We start from the raw sequence: 12,412 nt of genomic DNA on the forward strand, positions 1-12,412 counted from the left end.
AAGCCAACGCTACCTGCAACAACCAGAAATAGTCACCATCCGAAATCAATCATGGTTTATTACTAGTTTAAGCCTAATAGCAACCCAGCCAAAACCGCTCAATCTTCTGCAGACCAGTGACCAGGGTTAATCCAAAGTACCAGATAGTCTGCAGCCATCCGTAACCTCAGACAAAACCAAACTAATTCAAAATATTGAATGGCTTTATTCTCCTGCTGAATGTGCAAACAGCTTCCACTATATTCTTGGAAGGCCCCAAATAACATCACTGCATTCCGTCCGCGTACTACCCCGCCCCCAAATAAAAGTCACTGCCATCGAATTTGCATTTTTCAGAAATAAACATTTTCCAAATTAGTTCCATTAATGAAACATAACATTTGCTGATATCACTGGATCGCTAGGCTGCTCCATTCACAGCTCTATGCTGCTCGGGCCACGAATTTTCAAAATCACACTGTAAAAATAAAAGGCACGCCCCACATCGAGAGAGATCTGACAGAATGATGTGAAGAATTCTTCGAATTTTCATATTCTCAGCAGTATAATCAGAAGGAAGTTTGCAATATAGATTCTTTTTTGATTAGATTCTTTTAAAATTTTGGCATAAACATTTTATAATTGCTGTGATTTGTGGCTATCCCACGTTATCAACTTAATCTAACTCCTTTTATAAACTCTGTAGTTATTAATGGCTCCATTTCCTGATTTCCACTGAGCAGGAACTATTTAATACTTAGGAAGACAGTCACATAGTCAAGTGACCTATACCGCAGCCTATCGTTCATTAAAACATAAAACAAGCAAACACATCAGTGTCACCACGTGCGCCCATTGGGCCGCATCTATTGTCACACTGTACTGCATCATATTCCTCCAAAGTAAGAATATGTTTATAATGTTACAAACATCAACAATCAATCAGATACTTAGGTTAACCTAATCATCCCTTAGCTTGTGTAAAGTTCAAAATTTCCGGCACTGACTGCTGTTTTTGATTGGCTGCAACTCAAACCTACATGCAAATCAGCCAACGCCAGCGACTAGGCAGGAGATCAATACAGGTTTACGGGACACAGAGAATGCATTCAGCCCGTGCATGCTCAGGGAAAACGACCGCAGAACAAAGCCACAAGAATATACGTCCATTAACACTTCTGCAAGCGACAGTAAGGCATTTAAGTTTGTGTTCTTTTTTTATGAACCCAGAATGAGCAACAAAGACGACATTACAAAGTGTTCCCCAGCCCCGATCTCCAGCTTTACCATCCAGTCCATACTTGGGACCTCGTCGAAGGAAGAACGCACAGGTTGCAAAGACAATGCAAAAGTAAATGCTAGGAAGCGATGTTTGTCCGATTCCTCGGACGAAGAGTTAACCGAGGAAGGATACAAAGATCTAGACTGCTTCTGTTCTGACTCTGGCCCGGGAGAGCCCTGTCGCAGACACCAGACCATCAGCTACACGTGTGTGAGTAAGTAAAGCAAAATGTTTTATATTTATCGTGCACTATTATCCTCTAGCCTTTTTGTGCGTGGTTTTATATAGTAATTTTATTTGAGAAAATATTGCTTGCTTCTAATATCGTATTTAAATTGAAACGTTTCTGCTTGTTTGTATTTAGTTTCATATATAGTGGCGTGGGGTAACTCATAGATGTCTCTTAGACGATAATGCCCACGCATATACTAACATTTTAATGATTTATTATATAAAAAAAACAAAAGAAAATACTGCAAACACTCGCTAGACCATTCGTAGACGCTGACACTTTGGATTAATATAGTCAATGGAGGTGTATTAAATGCATATAAAGAGCAATAGCCGCATATTTTGTTGAGGATGGGGGAAACAACCATACGATTGATTTTTGAAGCATGCAATTTGGTATTTCATAAATTCATACAACAGTCTGGTAAAAAGAATTCAAGGATTTGACTGTGGCAGATATGGTATCACACAACGACAGCAGCCTTGCTCCTGACATCGTTCACACCACACTGATCTTATAATGTACTTACATGACTATTTATTTTCATCAACTATAAGTTACTGCACAAATTAGGGAATGCGTTTCCTCTTCATCTTTCTTTAAGAGTTTACTAAGTATGAACAATGGAATCAACTAGCCGCTTACAGCAAAATTATGACAGTAAATGTTGCGCATACAGGTGAGACATATTAAAGGTTGCATATTACTGTAGAACAATTTACAATATGTTGGCCTATGAATGATAGTTCAGAGATGAAAACTGTTTCTTTGCCACCCAATATTTCAAACTCCATTCACCTTGCTCTCCTATGTTTCCCGATAATAGTTTTAATTATATTTAATGGCAGTTCCTTTTATCGTGTTTTAAGCAAAGTGCATTTCAGGCGCCCCTGCATTCAAAGGAGAAAAAAATAACTAAATGAACGTAAACCCTGTGTCTCGTTACATTATTTTTGGCATAAAAACAGCAAGAGAGTTTTAATTTAATTGATAAGAATAGTGGAAATATGCGTAATGCAAAGACCAGTGAAAGAATATCTCAAAAATTGTCTCAATGTTCTACATTTTAGGTAATTCTAAAGGAGTTGGCACCGCTGGGCAGGAAAACACGGAGAGGAGGCAGCCGTACCTGTCGCAAGATAGTCAGATTTACAAGGAAGAAAAGGAGAAAAATTGCTTGCAGACATCATCAGACAGACAGAGGGAGACAGACAGACAGGGGAATCCGGCCAAAAAGAAGACACGTACGGTTTTCTCCCGGAGCCAAGTCTACCAACTAGAATCGACGTTCGACATGAAACGTTACCTGAGCAGCTCGGAAAGAGCTTGCCTCGCCACCAGCCTCCAGCTCACAGAGACCCAGGTCAAAACCTGGTTCCAGAACCGTAGGAACAAGTGGAAGCGGCAGCTCTCAGCAGAACTCGAGGCAGCTAATATGGCCCACGCGTCAGCGCAGACTCTTGTAGGAATGCCTCTAGTTTTCAGAGACAACTCCCTTTTGAGGGTTCCAGTCCCCAGATCAATTGCGTTCCCAGCTCCTTTGTACTATCCAGGCAGCAACGTTACAGCTCTTCCCTTCTACAATCTCTACAACAAAATCGAATACTGACATTTTCTGTCCACGTCTCTTTATAATTGTTTAACAATTAAATTGTATATTTATATAATATCCGTATCTGTTTAAAATATATCTTTCTTATATGCAATCACTTGCATAATTATAAAGACTGTGCTTCTCTATAAATTGTATTAAATATACAATGTATATATGGATTAAGTTGCAGTTTCTTATTTGATAATTTTTTCCTATAAATGAAGATGAGTTAATTGCGCTAAAATGGTCATATCAAAACAGGTATCTCAGGATATAAAAACACAAAGAAAACGAAGCACTACATTCATCGTCGAAATATTTCTTAACAGGTAGCAGGAAATCACAAAATATACATCTGGTCTGAATCTATTGTTCGAATTTCGTAACAGGTTTCATTTTTTTGTCATAACAATAATTCCTTTTATGACGAGGGGAATTAACAGAGAACAATGACAGAGAAGGGATACTGTACATGTTGATGTTGCCCATGGTTTGCTTTCAGAAAACGTTGAATGCTATTTAATTCGCAGCACGGAAACCAACATTTATATGGTAACGCTTGTTATAGTTCATGCATCAGGAAATACAGACAGGTGTGTCTGGCAAGTACAACCTTAAGGATATTTTATTCCTAGGGCAAATTAATAAATTGAAAACATGAAACTGAAAATGTAAGTAGAGCGTTGCGTGTAATGTTGCCTAAACTTTTATCAAGAAAAATTATCTGAATGCGATACTTCACCTAAACATGAAATTTTCTGTACAAAACATACGCACAAATAACAGTTCAGAATCTCATAACTTGTTATGAGACCCCAAACAATTAACAACAAACTTTACAGAAAAGTTAATAACGCATTTAAAGACATCCAAAACGTTTTTCAAGGTCTTGAACCTAGTGCCTTTAATCGGAGAAATAAATTTAGTTTGCCGTTTTCCGAGTAATATATTGGGCAAAGATTAATTCAGACTAATTAATTAAACTAGCAGTACTTCTTAATCTATAAAGGCACCCTTTGGCGCTTCTTAATTTAGTTGCAAAAATGTTAAAGTCCATTTCATTATTTACCTCAACTGAATGATAAATAATAGAAAAAGGAAATATCTGCATTCATGAAATAACTAGTCAGTGGTCAAAATCACATCAAATTAAGATAACGTAACACATCTCTTTTTTTAAAAAAAACTTCAAAATGTGTTTTATAACAGTTCATGAAAAGTATTCGTGTATTTTTGATGCAGCAAATAATCAACGATACTGCAAGAGTGACATAGAGAGATATTTCCATGTATAACTTTTTTAACGGTCATATGCTAAGTACAATGCACACATAACCATTTATATTTTGGTAACACAGACGTAATATTTACCTTAAAAATTCTAACTGAACGATCAGTGCCATCAACTATCGGTGAGATCAACTGATCATTAAGATACACGATCATTTAAAATTTTTTTTGAAAATTCACATGTTCTGCCTGCCGTTCATAGAAATATGTTTCAGCAATATAAATCAAATTGGCACAAAATTTATTGTCTAAACGAAATGTAATATTGTTTAATCAACAGCTGGATGTACTACAATCAGGACCTTGTACTGAAATGGACATCTATATTTCCAAAAACTTTTATCAAAATGCGAATGTGGTATCATTTTTTATATTCTGTTGAATGTTTACCTTCATTATGAAATGCCTTATGCATGTTTTGCCTTGACCCGATAGGTAAGTGTGAACTTCCAGCTTCATGTTGCTTAATTGCGCATCACGGTGCACCAAGAATTAATTTGCTATCCTGTTAGAATATTGGATCGTATTTTCAATGTTTCCTACGATCTCCCAAATGATTGTATGCATCAAATTTTTCATAAACGCGTTAAAGGCTGCAACACATAATACTAATTTTAATTATATAAGTTATGCTTAAATATAGTAACATTTATTAAAAGGAAATTCGGTAGCACTTACTGGAAAATAATTTGCAGGGGCGTGGGGAAGGAGCGGGGGAAATAGCTTGACTGAAAATTGACACAGACTCAATGGGCCGAATGGCCTCATGCTGTGTTGTAACAAGCATATATACATCACAAGAGAAGTTTTTTATATTTTCACTTTGCAGATTATTATTCAAGTTACGTTATGACTGGACATTTATGGATCACTAAAGTAATCCGTAAATATCCAGTCATATCGGAGTGGAACTCCAGATGCAAAATGGTAAGGATTCTTTTATAGATCACATATTGCATTTAAATAAAACAATATCAACCAGTACTGATATTTATCTTGAAATGTACTACTTGCAAATAGTGTTTTACAAATATGGCAACTGCGTGTGGGGACAAGAAACATCATTATGGTGCACTGAGAATAATTAGAAAATCTTTATTAAAGTTCACTGAATCATTTTTGAGAAAAATAGTTTTTTTGCAGAAATTACAGAAAACCGCACAAATGCATTTATTTATTACTGATAGCAAATAAAAACATAAATTGAATTAAAGAACATATGTTATAGACTAAATCAAATTATGATCTGTACATACAAGTCACGTGAATGCATTTATGAATTGCGTTATGCAAAGGTAAGTTTGAATAACACACATGTTTAAAAATGCATAGTATTGAAAATCCAGATAACACTAGATAACAACGTACTAAGGTAACCTTCATCCATAATGTATGCATGTTACGTTTTAATTACTTTAATACTACTGATACCGTCAATATATCCTCTGTGCATTCACGTTACCCTGCTGCAATTTCATTAAAACTGGGAGAATTACTTCCTCCGCAGGCGAAGTCGAAATCATGGTGATGTAGTAATGTAGTAGCTTACGAGGTTTAAACATTTGCATCAGTATTAACGATCTACAAATGTTACGCTTTGGATAATTTTAACCCTCTAAATCTGCTAAATGTTACAAAGTTGTATTCTGGCATCAAACGGAAAACTCTAAAGTACTCTCAATGGATTTTCCCTTTTACAGTATTTGATCTTATTTAAAGAAAGTGTTTGAACGTAACCCTTTTGTTTGAATGCAACCCTATCCTTTATTGGCAATTTCCCTCGCTCAAGTTGAAGTTGAGATTTTGCAGCTGGAAAGGACAAACCTGCACAAACTACAGCGTCACGTGAACAACTCCCCCCCCCCCCGGCCACCAGGGTGGAGCCCTTACGTCACATCCTTATCCCTAACCGACGTGAGGCGCGTCAGAGCGGCCCCGCTTCAAACTGGCCAATCAGGAGGGAGGATTGTGAGTGGCGGCGACCCACGAGTGAGGCGCCCTGCGACGTTCCGGCTTCGGTGCTTTTCAGTTGTGATTTGAAAGGGGAGGTTAAGGAGGAGGGAGCGGCGAGGTAGGTCACGGGTGTGGAGTGAGGTTGACGCATCCGCTCGGTAGGGCGGTGGTGCCGCCGGAGGGTTTCTCCAGCACCCGCATCGGGGCGGTTGATGTCGGTTCAGCCGCCGTAGGCCGCAGGCTGCTGGCTGCTGACCGTAGGGGTCGGGCGGGACGGACTAACTCCCGGTTAAACGAGTTGATTCGAACAGTCCGGTGGCACACTTCCGGCAAACGTTCGGCCTTCAACGGGCGCCGGCCCGGTTTGGGGTTCGGGGGGAAACCTGAACGCCGATCAGACACCAGTGTGATCTGGCGGCCATTTTATTGGTCAGTATCCGTTGATGCCTTTCTGCAGGATGATTCCCTTCAGTAACTTGGCGCGGCGCTCTGTAAAGTTAACGTACAAATCACGGCGCTTTTCTTCTGGTCATATAGAAAACCTACAGCACAGTTCAGGCCCTTCGACCCACAAAGCTGTGCCGAAGTTGTCCCTACCTTAGAAATTACTAGGCTTACCCATAGCCCTCTATTTTTCTCAGCTCCATGTACCTATCCAAAAATCTCTTAAAAGACCCTATCATATATGGATGATGTTGCTTTTACTTTCCCCTTCTCCTTTTTCATTAGTTAAATTATAACTTAATATGGCCAACAAAAGTAAGCAACCAATTCAGACGTACATTGCTATTTCCCCTTTGCCACTGGTAAGTACTTCTCACGCATAGAATATTGCAAATGTTTCCCATACGGTTAAGTATCCTGGAAACAAAGAAATGGCAGATATGTTAAATCAATTTTTTTTGCATCAACCTTCACTCTGGAGGACACTGCAAATATCCCTGGGATAACAAATGGGCTAACTTCAGATAGCAACAAGGAACTTATGAAAGAAATCTGAATCACAAGGTATATGCATTAGAGAATCTCATGGGGTCAAAAGGGGAAAAATTGCTGGGATGCAATAGCCTGCACCCAAGGGTTTTTAAAGGAAGTGGTTGCTGAGCTGGTGGATGCATTGTTTGAAATTTTTCAAACATTTGCTAAATTCTGGGAGGGTACTGGAAGATTGGAAACCATCCAATGTGACTCCCTTGCTGAAAAAGGGAGGAAGGAAGAAGGTGGGGAACTATAGGCCAGTCTCTTTAAAATCAATTGTTGGTAATCTAGAGTCAATAATCAAAGAGGAAATAATAATTTAGTTAAGCTGAATATAATCAAACCTTGTCAATGTGATTTTATGAAAGGTAGATCATGCTTGACAGATTTGCTTGAATTCTTTGTGGATATGACAGGAAAAGTTGATAGAGAGGGAACTTGTGTATTTAGATTTCCAAAAGGCATTTGTCAAGATACCACATAAGAGGATGGTGCCTAATAAGCGTTCAAGGTGCTGGAAGAAGTATGTTAGCTTGGTTAAAGCAGGCTGTCACATAGAAAACAAAGAGTTAGAATAAATGGGTCCTTTTCAGGCTGGAGAGATATAACTAGTGGAGTACCCCAGACATTGGTTCTTGATCCTCCGTTTGCTATTTGTGAAGTAGGAGAAGGAAATGTAAAGTTTTCAAGTTTGCCAGTGATATTAAAATAGGTAGAAGAGCATGTTGTTGTGGGAACATTGTGTTTCTGCAATAGGATATTAATAGATTGAGTGATTGGGTGAAAACCTGGCAAATGGAGTTTAATGTAGGGAAGTGTGAGGTCTTATACTTCAGTAAGAGGAATCAAAAAGTGGAGAGAGACTACAAATGAGTGAAGTTCAGGGGGATATAGGTGTTATAGTGCATGAATCACAAAGTTAGCAGGCAAGTACATCTAGTTAAAAAGGCAAATGGTATGTTGTACTTTATTGCGAAGGAGTTGAAATTTAGGAATAGGAAAGTTTTATTACAGATGTATAGTGTGTTGTTGAGGCCACATCTGGAATAGTATGCATAGTTTTGGTCCCCTTGCTTAAAAGGAGGATATAGTAGTATTGAAGGCTGTCTAAAGGAGATTCTCCAGGTTAATACCAGGGATGAAAGTGTTGTCCTATAAAGAGAGGCTGAATAGTTTGGGTCTGTATTCCTTGGAGTTTAGAAGAAAGGGGTGATCTCATTCAAACATAAGATCCTAAAGGGGCTTACAGGGTAGATGTTGAGCTTTTTTGACTAGTGGGAGAGTCATGAACAAGGAAACATAGCTACTAAGTAATGAGCCGGTCAGTTAAAACTGTGTAGAAATTTCTTTCGAGGGCAATGAACCTCTGGAATTTTTTTTTGCCCTCAAAGGTGGTGGAGGCCAGATTGTTAGATATATCTAAGGTGGCGATAGATAATATTTGAAAGATCAAATACTTTTGATGAGGTTCTACATAGGGTGCTCTGGAAAGTTAGATTGCATGGAATCCAGGGAGAGCTGGCAAATTGGATACACAATTGGCTTGATGGTAGAAAGCAGAGGGTGATGGTGTAAGGTTGTTTCTTGGACTGGAGGCTCGTGACTAGTGATGTGCCTCGGGTCGATGCTGGGCCCATTGTTGTTTGTCATCTGTAGCAACAATTTGGATAAGAATGTACAAGGCATGGTTAGTAAGTTTGCAGATGACACTAAAATAGGTGGTATAGTGGACAATGAAGGAGGTTATCAAAAATTACAGGGGGATCTTGATCAGCTGAGGAAGTGGGCCAAGGAATGGCAAATGGAGTTTTATTCTGATGTGCGAGGTGTTGCACTTTGGAAAGACAAATCCAGGTAGGATTTTCACAGTGAACAGCAGGGCCCTGGGAGTGTTGTAGAACAGAGGGACCTTGGAGTGCAAGTACATGGTTCACTGTAAGTGGAGTCACAGGTAGACAGGGTGGTGAAGAAGGTTTTTGGCACGCTGGCCTTCATAAGTCAGGGCATTGAGCTTAAAAGTTGGAAGATCATGGTGCGGTTATACAGGGTGTTGGTGAGGCTGCACTTGGAGTATTGTGTTCAGTTTTGGTCGCCCTGCTATAGGAAAGATGTTATTAAACAGGGAAGAGTGCAGAAAAGATCTACAAGGATGCTGTCAGGACGTGAGGAATTGGAATTGGGTTATAGGGAGAGGTAGGACGGGTTAGGATGTTATTCCTTAGTGCATAGGAAATGATCTTATAGAGGTGTTTAAAATCATGAGGGGCATAGGTTGGGTAAATGCAGTCAGTCTTTTTCTCAGAGCCGGGGAATCAAGATCTGGAGGCCATAGGTTTAAGGTGAGAAGGAAAAGATTTAAGAGAAGCTTGAGGGGCAACCTTTTTACCACAGAGGTTGGTATCTATGTGGAATGAGTTAACAGAGGAAGTGGTTGGAGCAGGGACAATAACTTTTAAAAACCAGTTCGATAGGTACATGGATTGGAAAGGTTTAGAAGGTTATGGGCCAAATGCTGGGAAATAGGACTAGCTTGGATGGGGCATCTTGGTTGGTATGGACCAGTTGGGCCGAAGGGCCTGTTTACGTGCTGTATAACTCCATCAAGGAATTGAGAGTAATGGGGAACTGATGCAGAAGAGGCCAGCATAGATCGGCTATGATTATATTGAATAAGTGCTGCAGGCTTGAGGGACCAGGTGGCTACTCCTATTTTCTTGTGTTCTTTTGTGTATTGTGATAGAGGGCAGTGGATTCTGATAATTAAAATACATAATCATGTCTCTTGCATCTATAAGAAAAGTCTCTTGATGCCTCACAGGTACAAGACAAAAGTGGACTGTGATAAAGGATGAGATAGTAAAAGACATAGATTAAAGGTTGACTTGGATAACTGAATATGTAGCTGTCCATGTTGGGAGGGAGAATGCACAAGATGCTTTAGTGATCTTAGAAAGTTGAGATAACAGATCAGATGATGGAGGCATCCAATCAAGGATGAAGATATCGATTTTTTAGGGAATGCTTTTTGATGGGGCTTTGACAGACACTGGGGATGAAAGACCAATGCTTGGTATAGGTTATGAATAAGGATCAACATTTTGGGTGTTAAAGTTTATGGAAAAGACAAGGTAGCATGAGTATTTTGGCCCAAGTGATAATAGCATGATTGAGAGGTTCTGCCACAGAGTGACCTAATGTACATATGGATTTGATTAACAAATCACAGGTCAAGTAGATTCTCTTTTATGGCAAAAGATTTGGGATTGGTTGCTGATACTAATATTGAATAGGATGTTATGCCATCCTGGGAGTTGTTTCATTACTTGTTTAAAAGAATATGTCTGGGGAGATATCTGCAGCTTGTATAAAAGAACCAATCTAAAAGGCAGAGATACCAAAACTTTTCATTAATGCCCCCAAAAATGGAAGTAACAACATATTCCTGTGAAGGGTTTCAGGGCAAATATGTCTGAAGCCATATTAATTATTTTCCTCTCTCTCTCTGGGTGTGGAGAGAAAGAAAAGCAATGGTAGGTTGCTATACTGAAATTATAAGTGGGCACAGGGCCACCAGGAGGATATTCTGAATATGTTATATTGAACAAATGTAAATTTGACCACTATAACTTTCATTTTTATAACATTTCATGCTGATAGTTTTATCTTGTATAAAAATCAATAGCAATGGGTTGGGTATTATTTAACTTTTATTCCCAGTGTTCCAGCAGTTGGCTGATTATGTTGAGTCATAGTTATGCAGCATGGAAACAGCCCCTTCTGCCCAACTCGTACATGCCGACTAAGTTGTCTTTCTGAGTAGTCCCATTTGCTTGCATTTTGGCCCATATCCTCCTCTAAACCTCTTCTATCTATGTACCTGTCTCAATGTCTTTTAAACATTGCAGTTGTATCCATCTCTACAGCTTCTGCTGGCAGCTCATTCCATATACCTACCATCCTGTGTGTGGCAAAAGTTGCCCCTTGGGTCCCTTTTAATTCTTTACCCTCTCACCTTAAATCCATGCTTTCTAGTTTTAGATACCCCTACTCTTGGTAAAAGACTGTGACCATTTGCCTTGTCTATACACCTTGTGATTTTATAAGGACAACCCTTGGCCTCCTATGCTCCGGGGGAAAGAAGTCCCAGCCTCTCATAACTCATGCCATCCATTCCTGGTAACATCCTTGTGAATCTTTTCTGCACCAGATTAATGATATTCTTCCTATAGCTGGGCAACCAGAACTGCACACAATACTCCACAAGTGTAGTCTCAGCAAAGACTTGTGCAGTTATAAGATGAAGTCCCAGCCCCTGTACTCAATGACCTGACTGATGAAGGCAAGCGTGCCAAATTTCTTCCTCACCACTCTGTCTATTTTCGTGGAACTATGTACCTGTACTTCCAGGCCCCTATCATTTACTGTGTAAGTCCTGCCCTGGTTTAACTTGCGCAAGTACAACCCCAAGTTAAATTCCATCTGCCATTCTTTAGTGATATCCCATTGTAATCTTAGATAACCTACTTCACTGTCCACAATACCACAGATTTTGGTGTCATTAGCAAACTTACTAAACCATGCCAATTACATTCTCATCCAAATTGTTAAAATGGATAACAAACAACAGTGGATCAATTCCTGTGGCACACCACTGGTAACAGGCCTCCAATCTGAAAAACAACCCTCCACTACCACCGTCTGACTCCTTGTACCAAGCCAATTTTGTATCCAATTGACTCTCCCATGGATCCCATGTGATCTAATCTTCTGGACTTGTGAACCAGTCCTAAATTGGGGCAAGGCAAATTTTGAAATTTTTCCATGACTATTTTAAAACTAATAGAATTGTGGTCAATGGTCCCAAAGTGCTCCCTCACTGACACCTCAGTCACTTGCCCTTCCTTATTTCTGAGTAGGGGGTCCAGTGTTGCCCCCTCTCTAGTAAGACAATCTACAAATTGTTTGAGAAAACTTTATTGGACACATGTAACAAATTATGCCCCATCCAAGCCTTTTTTTTGCTATGGCAATCCCAATCGATGTGAGGGAAGTTGAAATCACCTATTACGTACAACCTGATTACTCTTGCAGCTATCTGCGATCT

The 12,412-nt window shown here is 39.4% G+C and overlaps 2 protein-coding genes across 4 annotated transcripts in view; both read left to right on the plus strand.

Annotated features, from left to right (window-relative positions):
- The first annotated feature begins 1,210 nt into the window (after positions 1-1,210).
- Positions 1,211-3,102, plus strand: hmx2 (H6 family homeobox 2). Its single transcript, XM_052027835.1, has 2 exons — positions 1,211-1,475; positions 2,564-3,102. Exons 1-2 carry the CDS (start codon positions 1,211-1,213, stop codon positions 3,100-3,102), a joined length of 804 nt encoding a protein of 267 aa, XP_051883795.1.
- Positions 3,103-6,323: 3,221 nt separating this feature from the next.
- The window catches only part of bub3 (BUB3 mitotic checkpoint protein), a 37,191-nt gene continuing 31,102 nt past the window's right edge, over positions 6,324-12,412 (plus strand). The window contains exon 1 of one of the 3 annotated variants that reach the window (XM_052027833.1): positions 6,324-6,448. The gene's annotated coding sequence lies outside the window, so the exon portion shown is untranslated. Of the gene's footprint in view, positions 6,449-6,483; positions 6,760-7,091; positions 7,137-12,412 lie in introns of those variants that run through there. The other 2 variants (XM_052027834.1, XM_052027832.1) reach the window with 2 other exon arrangements.

The sequence above is a fragment of the Pristis pectinata genome, chromosome 12 (genome assembly GCF_009764475.1).
Source record: "Pristis pectinata isolate sPriPec2 chromosome 12, sPriPec2.1.pri, whole genome shotgun sequence".
NCBI lineage: Eukaryota > Metazoa > Chordata > Chondrichthyes > Rhinopristiformes > Pristidae > Pristis > Pristis pectinata.